At 37.0% G+C, this 22,274-nt stretch overlaps 2 protein-coding genes across 3 annotated transcripts; one reads left to right on the forward strand and one right to left on the reverse strand.

Moving 5' to 3' along the window:
- Nucleotides 1-8,102: 8,102 nt before the first annotated feature.
- Nucleotides 8,103-11,320, reverse strand: LOC104900370 (hypothetical protein). 2 transcript variants are annotated; one of them, XM_019251057.3, is made up of 3 exons: nt 11,081-11,320; nt 10,817-10,988; nt 8,103-8,623 (listed from the first exon to the last, which is right to left on the reverse strand). In XM_019251057.3, exons 2-3 carry the CDS (start codon nt 10,968-10,970, stop codon nt 8,310-8,312), a joined length of 468 nt encoding a protein of 155 aa, XP_019106602.1. In that variant the 5' UTR covers nt 10,971-10,988; nt 11,081-11,320; the 3' UTR covers nt 8,103-8,309. The 2 variants fall into 2 exon arrangements, with proteins under 2 accessions (XP_019106602.1, XP_010686085.1); XM_010687783.3 differs by having other exon boundaries at nt 10,817-10,993; nt 11,081-11,319.
- A 1,679-nt stretch (nt 11,321-12,999) lies between these two features.
- LOC104900371 (DEAD-box ATP-dependent RNA helicase 20) lies at nt 13,000-21,016 on the forward strand. Its single transcript, XM_010687785.3, has 10 exons — nt 13,000-13,293; nt 13,375-13,637; nt 13,770-13,949; nt 14,055-14,216; nt 14,457-14,611; nt 17,278-17,370; nt 18,056-18,141; nt 18,264-18,490; nt 19,744-19,977; nt 20,685-21,016. The coding sequence occupies exons 1-10, from the start codon at nt 13,238-13,240 to the stop codon at nt 20,735-20,737; spliced, it is 1,509 nt and encodes a 502-aa protein (XP_010686087.1). The 5' UTR covers nt 13,000-13,237; the 3' UTR covers nt 20,738-21,016.
- The last annotated feature ends 1,258 nt before the right edge of the window (nt 21,017-22,274 follow it).

The following is a 22,274-nucleotide window of genomic DNA, read 5'->3' on the forward strand; positions in this document are numbered from 1 at the left end:
CTGTTTTAGGGCTTCTCGGTTGGTAGCATTAATGGTGAGTGAGAGTTATCTCTGGTGTTCTGATGAGTGGTGTCAGCTTAGAGTGGTTGAAGGAGGCTGTTTAGCTTCCGTCCCTACTTGTTTTCATTTGGGTAAAGATACGCGTGCAAGTTTTGGTGTTCATGGCCTGCATTTCTCTGAGCCAGCATTTAATGTGATGGAATTTTGCATTCCTCCTTCTGATGACAGGAGTTCTAACTCCCTGGAATTTCCGACTTTGAGTTCCTATTTAAGGAACTCCCAGGTTTTTTCTTCTACTCCACTTCCTCATTCTCTTTCCTTTTCATTCCCTTGTTTTCTTGAATTAAATTTGCCTGCTAGTCTGTTTTCATTTATTATGGCGTCCTCTAGTAATTTCAAAGATGCTCTTCTTTCGAACCCTAACCCTACTTCTGAAGTAAAATATTCTTCTGATGTTAATGTGTCCCCTCTCTTAGTTTCTGATGCTGTGAATGTTTCCCCTCCTCCCTCTCAGAATGACCCCCCCTTCCCCCCCTCTTTTCCAGAGGCTATTATTTTGGATAATCTTCCTCAAGTCCAAAAGGACATTGATGAATTATCCAAATCTTGCCTTCTAGGCAAATTGCTTTCTGCTCCTCTTGATCTGCGCACTATCATTGCTCGAACTAAGGCTGATTGGCGAGTTGTTAAAGGTGAAGTTAATTATTTAGAAATGGGAAATGGGTGGATTCTTTTGCGTTTTGCTAACCCCCAGGATCTCTCACTCGTATGGAGTGAAAGACCTTGGCATATTCAAGGTGACCTATTTGTGCTTGCTCCCTGGAAGCCTAATTTTGATCCTTACCTGGAAGAGATAAAGTGGGTTGATCTCTGGGTAAGGATCCCCAGACTTCCTACTGAGTTACTTAACTTTGATTCAATTGCTAATATGTTAGCTGCTAATGACATTGGTGCACTTATTAAACTTGATCAAAGATCTTTGTTGCGTAACAAAATTCGATTTGCTCGTGCCTGTGTTAGGGTTGACATTCAGGGTCCTTTGTTGGAGTTTGCTGAGGTGAGTAGAATTGGTGATCTTATTCATGGGTATGTGATCTGGTATGAGGATTTTTCCTCAAGCTGCTCTTTCTGTGGTGAATATGACCATACTATTGATGTTTGTCCTTTGCTTAATTCCCCTAAAAAGGAATTAACTATTCAGTTGGTTAAGAATCCTAAACGGAAAGCTTTGTATGACACTCTTGCCAAGGTTGCTGGGCAAGATATTCATGTAACCACAGCTCAGCTAGCTCATGTGGTTCATGTGAAGCCTAAGCATCTTGGCAAGGCTGTTGGTCCTAAGCCCTTGCCAAAGAAATTTGCTTCTAAAGTTGCTGCTGCTGGTCTCCTCCCCACTCCTGCTGTGAAAGGAGTGGTTATTCATGATGTTGCTCAGTCAGGCCCTAAGCTGTCTAATAAGGCCAGTGATGTTCCAGGTAAAGGTAAAGGTAAGTTGGTGGTGTCTCAAGTTTTTTGTTCCGAGGACTCCTCTGATGATGAGGTGTAAGTTCATAAACCTCTAGTCTCTTCTCCTCATGACCTGGGTACGAGAAAGATGGTAGGTGCAACTGGGCTTGCACCACTCATTCTGCCTCCCCCTCCTATCCAAGTGTTCAGCCCTTCTGATTTGTTTGATGACAATCAATTTGCTACTTTGGATCCCTCTGTTGATCCTTCTGAAAATGATGAATTATTGGGTGATGATGAAAATGCAACTTTTTGCATTGAGGATCAGGATAACATCTCTGGTGATGGTGTCAATTCTCTGCCTGAGAATTCTTTTCACTCTCTCCATTCTGATAACTCTATTATTAACCAGCTGCTAAGAATGGGTGTTGATGCTTCTAAACCAGTTGAGCTCTCTTCTCAATCTGGGTCCATAAAGAGGAGAATTGAAGACAAGGAGGATGAAGATGATGCTTCATCTGCCCTGAAGAGGAAGAGGAATTAAGCCTTTCTACTATAATCATGGTAGTCTCTTTGCTACTTTTTTGTGAAGCTTAATAATGATCATTGCTAGTTGGAATATTCGTGGAAGTGTTAGAAAAAATGCTTTAGTAGAAACAAGGGACTTTTGTTTAGTTAATCATGTTAAAATTTTAATGCTTTGTGAAGTAAAATCCCAATCTCCCCCTACTCAAGCTACTGCTATCCAGTGTGGCTTCCAGTTTTTTGACTTCATTCCAACTATTGGATTTTCTGGTGGATTATGGATTATGTGGAAAAATTGTAATATTCACCCTTTTGATCTTTCGGTTATATATAAAGCTTCAAGGTTTATTTCCTGCTTAGTTCAACTTAATAGCACAAATTTTTCTTATGTTCTTATTTTTATATATGCCCCTGCCCAACAAGCTTTTAAGCATGAATTTTGGGCTGAATTAATTGAGTATGTACTATCTCTTTCTCTTCCTTTTGTCATTATGGGGGATTTTAATGAGATCTCAAGTTTGGAGGATAAATTGGGTGGTGCTGCTGCTACTTTATCTCGGTTCACCACCATGCAACAGCTTCTTAGTAGCCTTCCTTGTCTTGAACTCCCATTTTCTGGAGTTCGGTATACTTGGCGTAAAAAAAAGGGAGGTGCAAATAATCTTCATGAACGGCTGGATAGAGCGGTGGTCTCAATGACATGGTTAAATGTTTTTCCCCAAGCCCAACTTAATCATCATGTTTTTACCTCGTCGGACCATTGTCCTGTCTCCCTTAATTATCTCCCTGCCCATAACCTCAAAGCTCCCCCCTTTAGATTGGAAAAAATGTGGTGTCTCCGAAAGGATTATGATATTTTAATTAAGAAAACTTGGGGTACTCATTTCATTGGGTCACATATGTTTAGACTTACTCAAAAGTGTAAATTACTCAAAAGTAAATCTAAAATATGGAACCAAAGCCAATTTGGTAATATCTTTAGACAGTTCAGGATTGTTGATGAGAAACTCCAAAGTCTCCAACATATTCTTCTTTCAGACCCTATTAATAATTTTGTCATTAATAAACAAGAGCTTCTGCTGGAAAAACGAACAAAACTTCTTACTTTTAGCAGAGAATATTGGAAACAAAAATCTAAAGAGAAGTATCTGCTTCTTGGAGATACTAACTCTTCTTATTATCATACCCACGCTACTATTAGACGCAATAGAAATGCCATTAAGGCACTTATTACAACTTCGAATGAGCAACTTACAAATCCCGATGATATCGCTCTTGAATTAACTAATTCATTTAGAGCCCGTTTCACGTCGGATCCGAATATTTCATTTCGATCTCATTATGATTTCTCGCTTCTTGCTTCTATCATATCTGAAGACAATAACATTTTCCTTACGTCCGTTGTTTCTGCCGAGGAAATTAAGAACGCTACGTTTAGTCTTGCCCCTGATAAATCCCCGGGGCCTGATGGGTTTCCCCCCTTCTTTTTTCAGAAGTATTGGACTCTAGTTGGAAATAATGTGATCCGAGCGGTCCAAGCCTTTTTCTACTCTGGTCGAATTTTAAAAGAAATCAATCATACTTTTTTAGCCTTAATCCCAAAGATTGTTAACCCTTCCTCTGCTAATCACTTTCGGCCTATTAGTCTGTGCTCGACCATTTATAAAATTATCTCAAAAATTCTAACTTCCAGACTTAAAGAAGTCATGGGCCAAATCATCCACCCTCTTCAGGGTGCCTTTGTCCCAGATAGACTTATTCAAGATAATATCCTCATAGCTCATGAAATATTTCAATCCTTTAAGACTAAATCTGGGTCTTCGGGTTGGATAGCTATCAAGTTAGACATGGAAAAGGCGTATGATCGTCTTGAATGGAGTTATATTTTTACCACTCTTGAGAAACTGGGTTTTAGTGCCACTTGGGTGGATTGGGTTAAGGCTTGCATCACTTCTACCTCATTTTCAGTTCTTGTTAATGGTATTCCAGGGAGTAAATTTTCCCCTTCTCGTGGCATTAGGCAAGGAGATCCGCTGTCCCCATATCTTTTTATTCTTTGTGCTGAGCTACTTGCCCGGCTTTTGTCTTCTGCAGCTTCTGGACCTACTAAACCTATAGGGGTGCCCATTGGTAAATCAGGAATGAGGGTTCCTTTCCTTACTTTTGCGGATGATACCATGATATTTGCCAAAGCTAATAATTATAGCTGCCTCGTTATTCGCCAGATTCTTGATAAGTATTGCTCTATGTCGGGCCAGTTAGTCAACTATCATAAATCCTCCTTCCAATGTACTGCAAATGTTTCAGAGGAGGACAAAGCTAATTTTGGGTCGATTTTACAAATGCAAGAAACTTTTGACTTAGGGGAATATTTGGGTTGCCCAATTATTCATTCTAAAGTCACGAAAGAAACTTTTAACTCTGTTGTGTGTAAAACTATTAATCAACTTCCCAAGTGGAAAGCTAATTCTCTTTCCCAGGCAGGGCGAGCGGTCCTTATTCAGGCTAATCTAGCGTCTAAAGCTAGTTACCAAATGCAGAGTTTTCTCCTTCCTAAATCTATTCTTTCACGGCTTGATAAAACTTATAGGAATTTCTTCTGGAACAAGAACCCTGATTCAAAGGCTCCTAATCTCATTGGATGGGATAAAATTTGTAGGCCTAAATCGGTAGGAGGGTTAGGCTTTCGTAAAGCGGAAATCAATAACCATGCTCTTCAAATGAAGCTTTTGTGGCGTATCATCAAACAGGATAATAACTTGTGGGTTAACCTTGTCCGTAAGCGCTATCTTAAAAATCATTCTCTTTTTACTGTTAAAATTTCCAAGTCTGCGTCGTGGCAATGGCGAAATTTGTTACAATTGAGGGACATTTTCAAGCAAGGTCTAAGATGGCAGGTTGGTGATGGTCGGAGTATTAGTTTTTGGTCGGACAATTGGGCGTTTCAATACCCTCTTAGTTCAATTATTACTCCAACTCCGGGTTCGGAGAATCTGCTTGTCAAAGATTGTATTTCAGATAACTCTCTTTGGAATTCCTCCCTGCTTCTTTCGCTTGTCCCCCCCCACATTGTGTCTCATATATGTTTTATTTTTATCCCGTCTTCTCCTCAATCGGACAACCTTGTTTGGGGTCTTACGCCAGATGGTGAGTATTCTGTTAAGAGTGGGGCTCTGCTGGCTCAGGGGCTTTCTCCTTCTGAGCTAGAAACTGTTGAATATAAGTGGATTTGGCTTCTCAATGTTCCGCCTAAAATTAAAAATTTTTTGTGGAAAGCTTGTAATGATGGTCTGCCGACTAAAGCTCGGCTTGAAAAAAGTCATGTTTTTCTTCCGCAACAATGTGTGTTTTGCTCTAATGCTACTGAATCTATTGGTCACCTTTGTTTCGCTTGCCCCTTTACTGCGGATGTTTTTTCTCATCTCCAAGCTAGTTTTGGTTGGCCGATTCCTCCTTCTTGCTTATCTTCTATTGATCTGTCCTCGTTTAGGGCGGTGCTAGAATCTTGTTTGTCTATTTCGTCTAGGTCTGACATCTCCCAATTTGCCTTTGTCTGGTGGTTTGTTTGGTTCTTTCGTAATAAATTAATTTTTAATGATGAAGTGGTTTCGTCTAGAAAGGCTAGTGCTATTATCAGTCATTTTGTTTCTGATTGGTCGAAAGCGCATCTGCCTGACTCTCTTGGCCCGTCTTCTTCCCCGGTTTCCCAGCCTGTTTTTTCTGCTCCTAGTCTGGTCCGGGGACGGTGTGTGCCCCCGCTAGGGAGTGGGTCAAGCTCAATTTTGATGGTTCTAAATTAGCTTCGGGTGCCTCTGCGCTGGGTTTTGTCCTTAGAAATTCCTCTGGAGAGGCTTTGCTTACTGGGGCTAGAGCCCTGGGGTCGAATGTTTCTATTCTTCAAGCGGAAGCTTGGGCTCTTAAGGAGGGTATTTCGGCGGCTTTAGCTCTTAATATCTCTCATCTGAGCATTGAAGGGGATAATTTGGCTGTTATTAATTCTGTTAGAAAATTGTGGAAGATTCCCTGGGAGATCAATAACATAATAGTTGATATTAGTAATATGCTTTCGCGGTTTGTTTCCTTTCAGGTGCGGCATTGCTTCCGAGAGGCTAACAAGGTTGCTGATATGATGGCTAGTAGGGGTCACTTCAGGGAGGAGCTTCAGCTGGATTTTCCGCCTTTTGATTTTGATCTTTCCTTGTGCATTCGTAAGGATGTTTTAGGTTGGCCTCCAGATTAGGGGGTTTTCCTAAGTTTTCTTTCCTTATCAAAAAAAAAAAAAAAAATATATATATATATAGGGAAGTTTGCACCTCAAAATACTATAGTACTCTCCTTTGCGCATAGTTCAAGTTTGCACCTCTAGTACTATAGTCTAGACTCTAGGGATACTAATCTAGCGTTTTTACACATCAACTTGACTTGGTGAAAACTTGACTAAGGTTGTTTTTACTCAATACCTTAACGATTAGAGTTAAGCAAACCTCAATTCAAATTAATAAGTTGATGAGCAGCTTAATGACTTCCAATTTATAACGTCTTTAAATTTAAATTGAGGTATTGAATAGAAAAAAAAAATAGTTTGATACACGATAATTTAGTTAGTTTAAACACTTCTAATAAAAATTAACTAGTAGACTAATGATAAGAATGGAAAGGATAAATATAAACACTATTTTAAACTTTGTTTCTAGCTATCTTCTCAACCCATTACGCTTTCTCTTTGCTAGAGATGATTTAAATGAGGAGTATAAATGATCGTGTAAGCCGACTTGGTAAAAAGTCAGCATAAAGTTTAATTCATTCAACACTCAACTAAATATAATTTCACTAAATCAAGCACAATTTAACTCATACTTGACTAGGCCAAAACATTAAATGGTACTCATACTTGGGAATTCGTTTACTAATGACCTTGAAGTAGTTATTTGAGAAGTCTAGATAATGTGATGCTTTATCCAATATTTAGATAAGGGTTCTATATGGCTAACACTAGCTGAAAATAAATTAAAGCTAATAAGCTAACTAAAATTGATAAGGTGATTGATTAGGTTAACTGTTTAGCAAGATTAGTTGCTTAAGTTGATAAAATTATATTTGCAAAATTAGTTGTTATCAAAAATTTCAAAAAATATTCCAAAATTTTAGTCACCTGAATTTGAAAAATTAAAAATTTTAACTTATCATTTAACTCATTGTAATTACATGAAATTTTATTTTAGGTACTTCTCAAATACTACTTATCATTTTAACACCTAAAATATGTTACCACCTTATTATTTAAGGTAACTAAATGCTCTCCCAAATAGAGAAAGTGTGTTTACTTCACCTTGATTTTATTTATCAAACTTATTAGTCTTATATGAACTAATTACACCTTATTTAAGCCTGAATTTTAACTCATTCGAATTAATTAGACCTTATTTTATTTTATCTAAACTTATGTAACATTATTTAAACTTTCTTTACTAAGTCATCCTAAACGAAAGTAATATAAGATGAGGAGAACAATGTCTTAACCTCCATTTTATTAGATTTAGTACTTACAAGTTACAACCTCAAATTAGCATGAATTGTAGGATCAATATCTTAAAGAAAAACTTATCTTTAAAGCAATTTATGTTAGTAAATGCAAGGACTAAGGCTCTGCACGACTGCACGCCTCACTTTAATTTCACTAATATTTGAAGAGCAATCAGAGCTATCAATAAGGACTGCCTAAGTTCAATCCACAACTATCGGCTCTAAATTGAACTTAATTGAATGAAATCTATCCCTTTTTCGAAGCCATAGCTAGTCCACTCATCTTGTCCCATTAGAGATTAGTCTATCAGCACATATAAATTTCCAGATATAAGATGGTTTCAAACTTACAATAACACTACTGTGTAGTTTATACACTACCATCTTTCCTTCACATAAGGCGAGAGAGTGACTCCTCCACGTTCGTGAACAAAAGCCGGAAAGCCACTAACCTACCGCACATCCTCCTATACAGAGGAAACACTGTCATGCGGGCATGCCAACAAGCATGCAGGATGGATTTTATGCTTATATGCTTGTAAGAGGACATCGAGTATACTGTCATACTGTGTACACAAGATGTATATGTAACCCGGGCAGTGGAAAAATTTTGTGGTAAAAGTGTCTAGTGCATCAAAAATTAAATTTGGTCAATGTATACTATAAAATTTATACATTCCTTTAAACAGAAGATACAATTTTAGGACTTGTGAAATTCTCTAGCGCACCTTATAGAAGTAAAAGTGTTGAACCTGGTTGTCAGAAAGCCCAATCACACCACCCGATTCTTCTCATATCTGTTTTTGCAAAAAGGTTCAGATGCTTGGGATGGATTTGGCTCGGAGAAACTGCTTGAGGATAGCTTTTTCTTCATCAATGCGCTTCTTCTCTTCAGGGTCTACTGTCTTGATCTTCCTCTTGTCTTCTAGCATCCACTTGAATAATTCCCTTTGCTGCTGCTCAGAAATCGGTTCTTGTGCTCTTGTAAATCGGGCTATAGGCAGGCTCTCGGTGACAGCAATAGTTGTTGGTGTTGCACCTGAAGTTGAGCTTGGGGGAATGGGTGCAGCATCAGTAGTTTCTTCATCAACAGCTATATCTTTCTTCTTTGTCCTCATAAACAGGTATGCTGTAAGACAAACAGACGGATATCAGGAACTATCGTATATAGTACAGATCTAAGGGGTGAGCATACCCTTTCCATCTTTTCTGTTAAATAAGCACCCCCTCTCCTCTTCACCAATAACAAGAACCGAATTCTAAAAGGAGACTCTCACAATATTTAGCATCCTTCTATCTCTCTCCAATCTGCTCTTTTTATGGAGGATAAGATCTGAGTCTCTTCTCCCTCACTCTTGTCTAACCAACTCTCTTTTCTTTCCCCTTCAAACACTACTAACTGAAATATACCCCTTACGCCTGTTCATTGCGACAGGAGCTGATGTAAAAAGACCTAATGACCGGAGAGAGAAAACAGAAACAGGAACAAGGGCACGAACTAGAGAAGTTGAAGGGAGGGATGGCTGTGCAAGGGAGATAAGGCACAGAGATGAACAATCATTATCCTTAATTTCAAATCTATGACCAGTCCTGGAAATGGTTTTACAATTGATCCCCGCTCCAAGTCCCACCACTTCCCCAAAGAAGACAAACTTCACTTGCCACCTTATTGTGATACATGCCATCAGTTCCATGAAAGTCTACTTAAGACACCATTATGACAATCAATTTATTTTTGAGGAACACAATTTTCAGCGGAAACATACTTAGCAGTTAACAGCTTAAAAAGTTCCTCCACTTAGCACACTATTAAAAAGTTCAAATACAAAAATATTTGTTGACAAAATACAGCTCAGTGAAAGCAAATGGATAATAACAAACAAGCTCGATACACCTCAACAGTATGCTATTGCAAGGTAAAGGAAGGTGCGATAAGAATGTAACCTGCATAACAACACTGATTTGACATTGAACTTAGCCTCTTCTCAACACTGAAGCTGAAGCATGGGCAAAGAAAGATATACAATCTAATTTGGTCCACCAAACAGAGCTACAAAAGGCAATGGGCAAAAACATTGATACAGCTTTGATGTTACCGTAGAACAGACAAGGAAGTTTTTCCTCTTCCCTATACCAAGCAGGTCCTACGAGTTTGAAGATGTTTTTTGGAGGCAAATCACACCAAATCAGGTATAAACATTAATCAAGAGCGAAAACACCAGGATCAGCAAAGTAAATGCTTCAGAAGGAAGCAGGATTAGGAACTACCCTCCCCAAGGAAAGTAATAATAACACGTCTCACATCCCCAACTAGGAACTCAACATAGTTCCATCAAGGGAGTTCATAACAACTTTATTATCTTAATCTTCTTTCTATTATTCAATTGTAGTAGGAGGAGCTACAAAAAATCCAATTATAACCTAAAATAATTTTAAGAAATTAATGTTTATTTTCCTAAACAATGCCAAAATAATGGAGACAACTATTATTTTCATAAGAACAAAGAAATATTTGGAGATGGCCTCTTTGGGAGACCAAAAGTTCAACATCAATTTGTCTTAAGCATCCTGTTATATCTGACTTTTTAAAGAATCCGCAAGTATTTTTCCACCTTAATTATGAAACAGCAGTTCCATCACAACCTACTCATTCTATACCGAAACTGAATCCAAATAATTAGGGCATCTTATTCTGTTATCTCTCAACTTTTTAAGATCTCTCAAGTACCATTTCTAAACTGAATATAAAAAGCAGCTTCACACTTCCATCGAAATTCACAACCACTTGTCGTCATCTTATTCCCCTATTTTTAACCCCAAAAGATCATTGGCAATGGCAAGCTATGAATCACGTCTTTTGACACCCACAAGAAACTAATAAAACACATCTTTATCACATTTTATTTCAAAATGCAACAAAATAAGAGTGCCAAATGAAGAGCATTTTCATGGAATATTGGTGAAAAATAGGTACAAGTAGCAACAAGCAAGAAATGCGAGAAGTGAAATGAAGTAATTTTTTAGCCGATTCCTGATCCTGACGAACCTAAACTCCTTACTCCTTAGAGTGGGGGAAGGTGACTTGTCTAGTAAATCACTAAATTGGTAGACATAAACTAAGTATGACAGATAAAAGTGTTTTAATCACAGCATTCCCACTTCTAAGCTTCATATAAATTATAACCAATTTGTAGCAAATTCCATAATGATACCAAGGCAAAACCTAAATCAACGTGGCAAATTTCATCAAATGAAAACTCCATGAAATGAATGAATCATCAGGTAAAAAAAAAAAAAAAAGTCTAAAGAGAGAGAAAGGAACCTCCAACGGCTAGATTGACAGACAAGATGAGAGGCAAGAAGAATTTGTAGCGGCGCACAAAAGAGTCCTTGCCCTTGGGAACATTTACATCGGAAGTGGGAGTAGGAGTAGGAGTCTCCCCCATTGACGAAGAAGACGATGATTGAGTTTCCATCACTGTTGATTGCTTCAACTGTGCTGTTTTCACCATTCATTCATTCATTTATTGCAATCAATCACTTAAAAAAAAGATTATTAATTAGTATTAGTAAGTAAGTAATATACCTTTCTTGGGTTTGTTAACGTATAGCTTGGGAGCTTCGCTCATTTTTTTATCTTCTTATTTTGGTTTTCACTTTCTACTGGTGAACTGGTGTCTGATGAGCACCAGGAGAAATAAAAATGAGCTCTGAGCCTCTGAGGATGACGACTGATTGAAATTGAATGATAGTGAAGATGGTTTGCTGCGAAAAAAAATTATCAGAAATTCTCTCTGTGTTTTTTTTTTGGGTATAAAAGTTATTGAGTTATTGTTGCGTTCACATAGTACGTTTAAGCAGAATCACTAGAAACGGTGACGTATTTACTGCGAAGATATTAGAGACGGTGTCGTATTTTACTATTCTCAATCTGTGGAATCTTGGAACAAAGCCCATTAAGATCTAAGACCACCACCATCACTCCATTTCCTCCTGAACAATAATAAAATGTATGATAAAAGCACATGAATTAACAGATAGTTATTGTCGCATTTACATGAATTAAGAGATAACTGCTTTATTTTAGTGAAAATGAGTAAAGTACCACAAATAAACTGAACAACAGTTTTTTTGAAAAAACAAAATGTAAAGACAATTCTTTTATACAATAAATTTAATTTTTTATATGCTTTCGCACGCATTACGTACATGTAAGGCTAGTATAATTCACAAGTCACAACTACTCCACCTGAACAAGACTAGACTTTATGTAAAAGCATATTTTTGTACTTTAATAATTGTTAAATTGTAGTATTCGATATTAATATTTGGTCGTGTTCCTTTTCTTCAATTTATATTTGTTGGACTCCTATATTAGCCATGCCAGATTGATATAACGATGCCATTTTTGAAGGATATGTTCCTAGTTGCAAAGCAAACCATAAACTATGTTCAACCTCATTGTTTGTGAAGTATAGCCTCTTCATTTGTGTCTCGTCTCTTCTCTCAAACCTTTATTTTCTTCTATGAGCTGCCATTGAAGTTACTAATTAGTTGATAATAAGTCCTATTTTAATAGATTTTCTTTATTATTACAATGCTTTTATCTTTTTCGTATAATAATTTTCTACTTGCCGGTGTAAGTTTATTTCTCTCTTAGTGGGGGTACTTAATCTCAATTATATTATGAGTTTGTTTTTTTCCTTTGCTATTATCGGGTTGAAGATTGTGGGAGTATTAGAACAAAAGGAGTCGATGTGAAATTAAATATATTAATTTTTTTGTGTCAAGGCTAGTATAGTATGGATTGTAAAATTTTTTTGCTTTGGTGAAAGATATAATAAGTCTTGTTCTTATTCATGGAAATCCGGAGACATGGACTTGAAGGCGTGCTTGAGTATAATAATTTTCAATCTTTCTTGGGGCGATTTTAAGAAGTTTTTTTTTGGGGGGGAGGGGGGGAGTGTTTAACATTCCAAACTTAAAATATTTTAAATGTCCTTTATTTTCTACAAAATATTTTACAATTTGATGCCTATTGTACATATTTTTATAACTTAATTGGGTATACTTGAATGAATTGAATCTAATACACCAAAGGCTCGTTTGGTTGAAGTTGGGAAATGACTTCTCATGAATTTGCATTGTCCATGAAATTTTATTTTCTAAAAAGTACATTTTTTTGTTTAGTTGAACATGGGAAGTTATATTTTCCCAAAGGAAGTTCTATTTCCCAAGGGAAGTTCCACTTACTTAGAAGGACCTAGGTAAGTTATTTTCTCAATTTTGTAGAAAATAAAATTTCTTGAAAATGTCTATTTCCCTTATTTTTTCCAACCAAACCACAACACATATATTTACTTACCAAGGAATCCTAGAAAAATATTTGGTTGATTTCAAATATGGAAAAGCTACAATACTAGATAAAAATTGAACATATGACCAGATTATATATGACCGGATTATAAGTATCTATTTAGATTGATATTTTTGATTGTAACATACTATGCTCTTTTTATATGTTGTGATCTGAATAAATTTTGCATAAAATGGTTATGAGTTAGGGAAATGTGAGGTAAAGACAAAAACAAAAAGGCGAGAAACTGAGAATACAGAATGGGAGATGAATAGAGTGGTGTAAGTGCGCAGCCCTAGTTTATTGAGTTTGCTAATTGCTGGGAATTAGGAAGAAATAAAATCCATAGAAGCTTTGTGCGGACTCAGGAGTGGTGTTGAAGAAATAATGAGTCGCTACGATTCTCGGTCTACTGATCCTACTTCCTACCGCGACCGTCGCAGGTTGGTTATTCTCTCTACTCTGTTTGTTTACCAAATTAAATTCCTAACCCTAAATTAATTGTAATGGTTATTTTATTGCAGTGATTACGGAGCATCGACAGGTAGTGAATATGGCGGCGGAGGTCGAATTGGAGCTCCGGCGCCGAGAAGAGATTCCTCGCCTCAAAGGAAATTGGATTTAGACGGATTGACGCCTTTTGAGAAGAATTTCTACGTGGAAACACCCTCTATCGCTGCCATGACTGACGAAGAGGTTGCTCAGTATAGGAGAGTTAGGGATATCACAATCGAGGGCCGTGACGTCCCCAAGCCTGTTAAAACCTTCTCCGATGTCGGCTTCCCAGGTATTCTCCTGCTAGGGTTACTACTTACATGTATATTGTATTGTATCGTATTGTATTTTATTGTAAAAATTGTTTCCATGACCTAATTGTTCTTAACTGCAACTTCAACTTCAACTTCAACTTCAACTTCAGAGTATGTTTTAGAAGAGGTTAAGAAGGCTGGATTCGTTGAACCCACAGCTATTCAAGCTCAAGGATGGCCGATGGCCCTAAAGGGTCGAGATCTTATTGGTCTTGCTGAAACTGGATCAGGGAAAACGCTTGCCTACTTGCTACCTGCTATTGTCCATGTCAATGCTCAGCCCATTCTATGTATTCACTTTCGTTTTCCCCAATTACTCTTTTTTCTTTGCTAACTCAATCAGCCAATTGCCATTAACTTTACTTCCCATGCCTTTTCCTTTTTCTTTTTCTTAGCTCATGGTGACGGTCCCATTGTATTAGTTCTCGCTCCCACTAGGGAACTTGCTGTACAAATTCAACAAGAAGCCACTAAGTTTGGTGCTTCATCAAGGATTAAGAATACCTGCATCTATGGCGGGGTTCCTAAGGGACCTCAAGTTCGTGATCTCAATAAAGGTAGGTGCTGCTTGCCTGCTTCACTTTCACCATCATTTTGTCCATCAAGTACCAAACGGGACAACGATTTTTCAGATGCTTTCCTATCATATTGCCACTTTCGTCATCTCCGCTTCTTCTTTTAGGTGCTACTCATTTATTTTTTCCTTTTTCCTCTTCCTATTCCTATTAAGATATCTGTTCATCCACTTGAGTTGATACAGGTCTCTTACCCTTACCAGATATATTCTTTCTCTGCAGGTGTTGAGATAGTAATTGCAACACCTGGAAGGTTGATTGATATGTTGGAATCCAACCACACTAATTTGCGTAGGGTCACCTACCTTGTCTTGGATGAGGCAGATCGAATGCTCGACATGGGCTTTGAACCTCAAATTCGCAAAATTGTGTCTCAGGTTCCAGCCACTCCACATTATCATTCTTCATATTTCATTCTGTATCATGTTATGCTGTTACTCTTATGATGAAACCCAGTCAGTACATCTAACTTTATGTTTCAGGAAGAAAATGACATAAATATATTAATAACATATTGTAGGCTATGTTTACATCTATAGGTATCTTGCAATGTCATTACCGAACTAACTGTATCTCACCTCCCTTTCAAACCTCTTGACAGTAAGGTTGTACTTGTTTTTCTTGTTGGACGTCTAATCTGAATGATGGTTGTTGGACTATATTTATTCCTCTCCTCTCCCTCTCCTCCCCCCCCCCCTTGGGGGTTGGGGGTGGTAAGTAATGCAATAGAGGGTAATCCTTGAAAAGGTCAGTATATTGTGTGGGGGAAACCAGTATTTGCCTCAATGCTCAAAAATCAATCAAAGATATTACTTGAAATTCCTCAATATTTAATTGTGTGATTTGTTTTCTCGTATGTTGGCTAAGCTGGCAACTTAGTTTCATATGCATAGAGATTAAAACCATAAGATTTTCACAATTAGAGGTGGAGTATGCTAGAAACCAAAAAAGTTTTCTTAGACCAACTCAAGGATATGGATGTATTAATGGAGGAAAACCAACTAATACAAACTAACTCACTTTCGAGAGGTGAGAATCTCTCCCAAAGGCACGCTATTACAATATAATTTTCATGATGAGCTTCTCTCCTATTCTTCTCTTATTTATACTACCAACTACTGCTGTCTACAGTGCGCATATCACTTTCTTTCTCTCCACTACTCTAGTACTATTCTTCAGTACAATTCTCTCTTCCACTACTCTGGTGCCTAATCATTAGTACTAGGAGAATAATCAGCCATCCTGCTGAGTCACCTCTGGCTGCTGAGTCACCTCTGGCTGCTGATGAGGAACCTTCCAGGATGGCTCCTTGCAGATTAGTGCATATTAGGGGAAGGAGAAGAAAGAGAGATTTTTTAATAGGTTTTGTGGAGACTAACTTATATCTACATTAAGTTGTAGTCATTATTGGCTTTAGCTCAGATTTACGGTGGTCTGTGGTACAAACCTACATCGTAGTTTCTTGGTGATATTCTTGTTTCCTGATGTGTCTTAAGCTTTGGGTTATCTCTGATAGCAAAAAACGAGGGTTTACCTTAATCTCAAAATACCTTTCGTAGCGGCAATCTATCATCAAATGCACCCAATCCCAAAACATAAAAAAGGCTATAGAACTATATATAGTCCTTTTGGTGTGTTCTTCTTTCGATCTCTCTTATCTTGGGAAGAGACTGACAGAGTTATCTAGGACCGACTATTGATTCCACATACCAATACATGTTAAGCTTCCTAGAATGTCATCTATCATTCCATCCCAAGATCAATTCATGCGTGTTTATATGTGAAATATCTTATCATAAGTGTTCCCGAGATTAAAGGCGCACCTTGCTGGTATAGGATATACCATCAAATTTTTTTTTTATGCAATTATGGGTATTACATGCAGATCGCAACGTCCTTGCTATGCTATGCCACTTATCAACTTACACGTCCTCATCTCATGATATATACAACCCTCCCCTGCTAGGAAGCTAACCTTGGGCTCCCTCATCCAAACTCTCATATCACACGGTTCTGATTATTCTTCCCATTACCCATGTATGGCTGCCTACATTGTAGATGCAATCTGGTTTTAGTGACCTCCTTTGGGTCTATATTATTCGCATTTTGGTCACCCCTCCCCTTTGAGTAACACTGGTGAGCCTGGTGACCCAATTTAGTGCGGTTGCGGCATTCTACAAGGTTCCTAAAGAGTCTTTCCTTGTGTGGTTGTCAGAGCAATTTTTTGTAGTGTGGTATGTGGTAAACTTTCTCAGCTTTCCCATTGTCCGGGTTTCGGTTCACACCATTGAAATTACGGTTTCACCTTATGTTATTTCCTTGAATCCCCTGTTTTGCTTCTTTTTCTTGTCGAACCTCTGATACCTGGTGGTCTGGGTTTTGCTCTCTATTTTCCCCTCCGAAGTTCGCCTCTGCGGGACTGGTGGTCTTGCCAGGGTGAGCTGTTTTCTCAAATTGTCTCTCTAAGCCTCTAAGGAGTCAAAAGTATCACCAACTAGGCAATTTTGCAAGTCCAAGGTTAACCCATGTTTAAAATTCTTATGCTTTTAGCTTCTTGATCGGGACGTTCTCGGGAGTAAACCTCATGAGTTAAAAGATCTTCCTATAATTTACCTCGACATTCATATCGTATTGAGCCGTTTGTTTCTTAACATATGGTGGGTAATATGTAGAGCATATGTTCCATACAAATGTGATCTGCATACATGCAATCAATCACATTGATAGTGTTTATTCAGTTTGACATTTACTAATCATTAAGTATTTACATTTATAGGTAGTCAGCACATGACTTTAGGATTATTTACTTATTCCAACTAGGCATTTGGCTCTTGGGACAGTTAAAGATGATAAAGTTTCATGGATACATGTTTTGCAGTGCATGTACAAATTACAATTAGTACTTGTATCTAAGAAAATATTGTTTTTAATCATATATCCTGATACAAGTTGACTTGTCTAGTTGAACTCGACGAGAAGTGGTGGGCTAAAATGCATTTGGCAGACATAATTTTGACATCGTGGTGTGTGCTTCTCAATGCAGATTCGACCAGATCGTCAAACGCTATACTGGAGTGCCACTTGGCCAAAGGAAGTTGAGCAACTTGCTAGGCAGTTTCTACATAATGCATATAAGGTAATACTCGACTTTCAATGATAAACTCCCTTTGTGCCAAATATCACTTACTTTTTCTGTACATCACAACATAAACGACTAAATGAGACTTGTCTTGTTTTGGTAACTTTTGCTTGTGTTGACACTTCTTTGTGCTCTTTGGTTATACAATCGTGCCAGTCAACATGTTGCATTCATTAGGGACGGAAGGGTATGAATTTTGGGTCTGAACTCTGAAACCACTTGAAATTCTTTGGTTAGTTGAAAGTAATGATTTCTGCACATTTAAATCTGGTGAGTTGTTGCAAAGGAAAGGTTAAACTTTAGATGACTGTAACTTGTAAGGGAGATGGTCTTTTGGTACCAACAGTGGATCGTGGGTGCTCTTCAAAGCCTCCACCCTCTGCCTTTCCACTCTTCAAGAAAAGGAAGCTCTTTTTTTAATTTTAAGATTTAGAAGATTGCCTTATTATCTGTTGAAAAATGCTGCAATTGTTTCTGGAGTTGTTATATATTTGACGATGTTATATGAAGGTTAGAGATTGAATTATAGTTTGTTTGTTGTAGCTATTAAGTGATTTGATGGAGTGAATTCTTTTCAGAGTCCCTTGTTTTGGATTTCGTACTATGTGTTGTCATGATAGAGCATTATAAGAATGTTAGAAACACAAAGACTATTGTTTAGCTTTTTGATTATCATCTGTAGGTGATCATTGGCTCTCCAGACTTAAAAGCTAACCACGCGATCCGTCAGATTGTGGAGATTGTCTCTGAGAATCAGAAGTATAAGAAGTAAGGAGACATATTTTTAATTTCGGTCTTCTAAATACTCAGCTTAAAGCATTTATTTTGTCCAAGTACTTGTGCTTTTTAATAATGCCAGCTGTGTGGGACTAACTTGTAATTTGTTCTAGACTGGTGGATCTGCTGGAGGATATAATGGATGGAAGTCGAATTTTGGTATTTATGGACACTAAAAAGGGATGTGATCAGATTACTCGGCAGCTTCGCATGGATGGTTGGCCTGCTCTTTCAATTCACGGGGATAAGAGCCAAGCAGAAAGGGATTGGGTGCTGTCAGAGTTTAAATCTGGCAAGAGTCCTATAATGACTGCTACAGATGTTGCAGCTCGTGGCCTAGGTATGTTTCTTTCATGCATATGCTATTATATGTTAGACCATATCAATCATCTAACGTCTGAGCACTGTTGTTGCACTACAGCTCTGATAGGCTATATTCTTGACTGAAGGGTTGAAGTTAAACACTTCTGAATAAGTAAATATATGATTACCATAATACCATCATACTGCTACTCCTCATCCTGAAATAATTTAAGTTTTGAGCACTTAATAGAGAACAAATTTTAGGAGATAAGTTGTATTATCTATTGTCATTCACTCATTCTAATACAAAAGTAAGTATGGTGTGATGTGATATTTCTGGATTATGTATTATATTTTTTGGTAAAGTAGATGTGAATGAGATAGTAGGCCCCAAAAATGAGGTAAGAATAACAAAAAGTGGTCAGACGATACCAAAAAGGAAGTTTTCAAATTATTTTGGGGAAGTTCTTAAACCAATCTGGGATGGAGGGGTATTGTATAGAAGTTTACAAGAAAATTCAGATCTGAGTTACATAATCTCTTTATAATCTCAACAAACATAATCTGAGCTGGTACACAGACCTATTAGAGTCTATATGAATTTATTCTAATCAAATGGGTCTCGGTATTAGCTGGTACTACTACTTTTCTTTCAGCATGCTACATGTGTTAAATACCATGCTTAACAAACTCCAGGCCAGGGGGCATAGGGCATCACATTGTGATCGTCTTTTATATATAGATACTCCCTCCGTCCCATAATATAGTGCTTGTTTCTTTTTTACACGGTCTCCAAGACGTAACTTTGACCTTTAATATCTTCAATTCCATATTAATAAAAAATATAAAAAGTTGATATTATGAAACTACACATTGAGACGAATCTAACAAGATCTCACATGAATATGTTTTTATATATATACAAATGAGAATATTCGGTCAAAGATTTTAAAGTTTGACCCACCAAAAATGAAATATGCACTATATTATGGGACGGAGGGAGTATACAAGCTACATGGTCCACTTGATCCTTGATGAGTTCTTGCCTTGTCATGAGTTCTGCACGCCTTCAAATTAAAATAATGATCAAGGGGCTCAGGCACTGTCTAAATTGTTCTACAGTAACAAGAGTTTGTCAGATGAAGTTATTTATGCTGCTATGCTCAATGAACTTGGCTTTTGTTTCGAAAGTGCAGTTCATCTTTTATTTTTCATCTAATTATCTCAATAGCTTACACCTTTTCGTTGTATCCTTGTTTCCTTACGATGTATTTAAACGGTCTGTGGCAGATGTGAAAGACGTAAAATTTGTGATAAACTATGATTTCCCTGGTTCACTTGAAGACTATGTTCACCGTATTGGTAGAACAGGGAGAGCTGGGGCCACTGGAACAGCATACACTTTTTTCACCGCTGCAAATGCTCGATTTGCGAAGGAACTTATTGCCATTCTCGAGGAAGCTGGACAGAAGGTTAATCCTGAGCTGGCTGCTATGGGCAAAGGTGCCCCAACTCCTTTAGCTGGTAAGTTGATTGTGGTGGCTTCACTGCTCATTCTTTTTGCCATCTCAATAAGTTCAGTTAGTCCAGTTCTCTTTCCAGCAATCCCTCAAACTAATTTTTATTGTGCTATATTGCATTTTAGAAATTAGATACAACAGTAGCATGAGATAAATCCACAGTAGTAGTGTTTGTGGTTTTGGTAAGAATTTTCTGGTAGTCTGACGAGTGAATCAACAGTAGTAGTGTTTGTGGTTACATACATACTTCCTCCCTTTTTTTTTTTTTTTTTTTCTATTCGTTTTGACTTTTATGCTTGCCGATATATAACACTGGCCATTAATATCTCCAATTATATATTTGTAAAAATTATAAAAAATTTGAACGCTTGTAAATATATATTGAGATAAATCCAAACACCACCTAACATGCTAAAATTTGTGTTCTATATTATTTACAAATTTTTGGTCAAAGTAAGTGTAAGTGGTGCAAATGTCAAAACATTGCAAGTAAAAAAAACCAGAGGAAGTTCAACTTAGTAATGGATATTATACTGAGGCGTGACATTTGGGAGATTCATATGGTAAGTACAAATACATTTTTCATATGGTTAGAACAAATACATTTTAGGAAGCATAATATGCTTACTTATTTTAATGGAAATTTCTGAAATTCCCAATACTATTCATACATTGTAGAGCTCACACTTTGAACACGTTTTTCTGCCTCAGGTGGTTACCCTGAAAGGAGGAGCCGCTACAATACGGGTCGGTCATGGAGCTAATAGAGGTCACCCGAATGAACATATGCTGTTAATACCCCTTTACTTACATTAGTAATTTGCTTCTGTAACCAAATGCTGGGTTTTGACTAGGAATGACAGTTTCAGATGCTGTTCAATTAGGTTGTGGAGTTTTCTAATAGGGTCTTTGTATAAATTGTGTGTCTCAGAGGCTCCTGGTGCATAATACGGTTGTATGATGCATTTATCTGCACCAATTAAACTGTAGCTGATATCTATCAGTGGATGCAAGTGTTAAATTAATGCAAATTTATTATATCAGCACCAATCTCACCCCAGCGACGAGTAATTACTTTGTGATTTCAAAGTATGGTTCTTTAATCTTTTGGGTATGTAATCGAAGATTCGAAGGACGTGCGGAGCTTTTGTTCGAACTTGACTTATATCGCTACTTTACTAATTACCCCATCTGTATTTTAGTAGTTGTGTTACTTTAAACTTTTATACTGCTCACATACTATACTATGAAAGTTAAATTCATACTACCTTTGTGTTTTTATTAGATATAATATTTGATTATTTTAATTTATTTACTTAAATAGTATATATTGCATCTAAAAAAAAGAGGTAGTATAAGACTGCCTTACCATAACTTATGATAATATGAGGTTAACTTGTTGCCTTAAAAGAGTCAGTTGTAGTAGAGGCGACCTTTTTGAGCTACAAGGTGACCTATTAGTCAAAAGTGACCCTTTATAAAGTATCCGCTTATAACGTGATTCTTTTAGGGCACAAATTAAGGTGGTTTTATCATAATTTTATTAAAAGACAACGTTATGTAAGACTTACTAGTACTTTGATCATATACATTTTAACTAATATCTTTCTAAGTTTTTTTTTTTGAAATAAAAAAACAGTCAAAACTTATACACTTTGACCATGAAAAACAAAACAAATGAAAAGAACATAGTGCATATCAGCGTATGAGTTGCACATTTTATTATCTCTCTGTTTTTGGAATATTCAGGGAGTAAAATCATCTATAACAATATAGGCTAATTGAAAATAAAATTGTTACTTCCCCGAAAAACTAATTCAATTCGTTTTACCTTCAATCTTCATTACCCTTTTAAAACTTTCTTCCTCCCCACAATTTTAAATAAGAGCATATAATACAGGGAAAAAAAAACATGTATATATATATTGGAGCAACTGAAAAATAAGTTGATAAATTTTGCAATTTTTGGAGTGTGATGAGTGATGACTATGAGGGAAGAAAGGGGAAGGCTTGAGGCTTGTACGAAATGATGATACAAATAATAAATATGAGTAAACATGATATAAGATTACAACAAGTTTGAAAATATATATTGGTGATATTTTTGTAATTATGAATTAAATAAAATTGGAGTTTGGAGAGTTAGTGGGAGGTAAGGGGCAAGGGGTGTGGAGGAAATGAGAGAGAAGGAAAACGGTTAAACTACTGGGACTAGTGCCTAATGGTAGTGGAGTAGTGGGATGTTACATGTTAGTTATCATTGTAAAAAAGCTCGTTCCTCTTCTTTCTTAGTAATAAGGA

This window comes from Beta vulgaris, chromosome 7 (genome assembly GCF_026745355.1).
Source record: "Beta vulgaris subsp. vulgaris cultivar EL10 chromosome 7, EL10.2, whole genome shotgun sequence".
NCBI classification, from domain to species: Eukaryota; Viridiplantae; Streptophyta; class Magnoliopsida; order Caryophyllales; family Amaranthaceae; genus Beta; species Beta vulgaris.

Excerpts from the sequence above, each read along its gene's own strand:
- LOC104900370 (XM_010687783.3), bottom strand. The coding sequence starts at position 11,123 with ATGAGCGAAGCTCCCAAGCTATACGTTAACAAACCCAAGAAAG. Across the intron at positions 10,994-11,080 it reads CGTTAACAAACCCAAGAAAG|CACAGTTGAAGCAATCAACA; the intron begins GTATATTACTTA and ends TGGTGAAAACAG. Across the intron at positions 8,624-10,816 it reads TGTCAATCTAGCCGTTGGAG|CATACCTGTTTATGAGGACA; the intron begins GTTCCTTTCTCT and ends TTTGTCTTACAG.
- LOC104900371 (XM_010687785.3), top strand. The coding sequence starts at position 13,238 with ATGAGTCGCTACGATTCTCGGTCTACTGATCCTACTTCCTACCGCGAC. Across the intron at positions 14,217-14,456 it reads AGTTCGTGATCTCAATAAAG|GTGTTGAGATAGTAATTGCA; the intron begins GTAGGTGCTGCT and ends CTTTCTCTGCAG. Across the intron at positions 17,371-18,055 it reads TTCTACATAATGCATATAAG|GTGATCATTGGCTCTCCAGA; the intron begins GTAATACTCGAC and ends TATCATCTGTAG.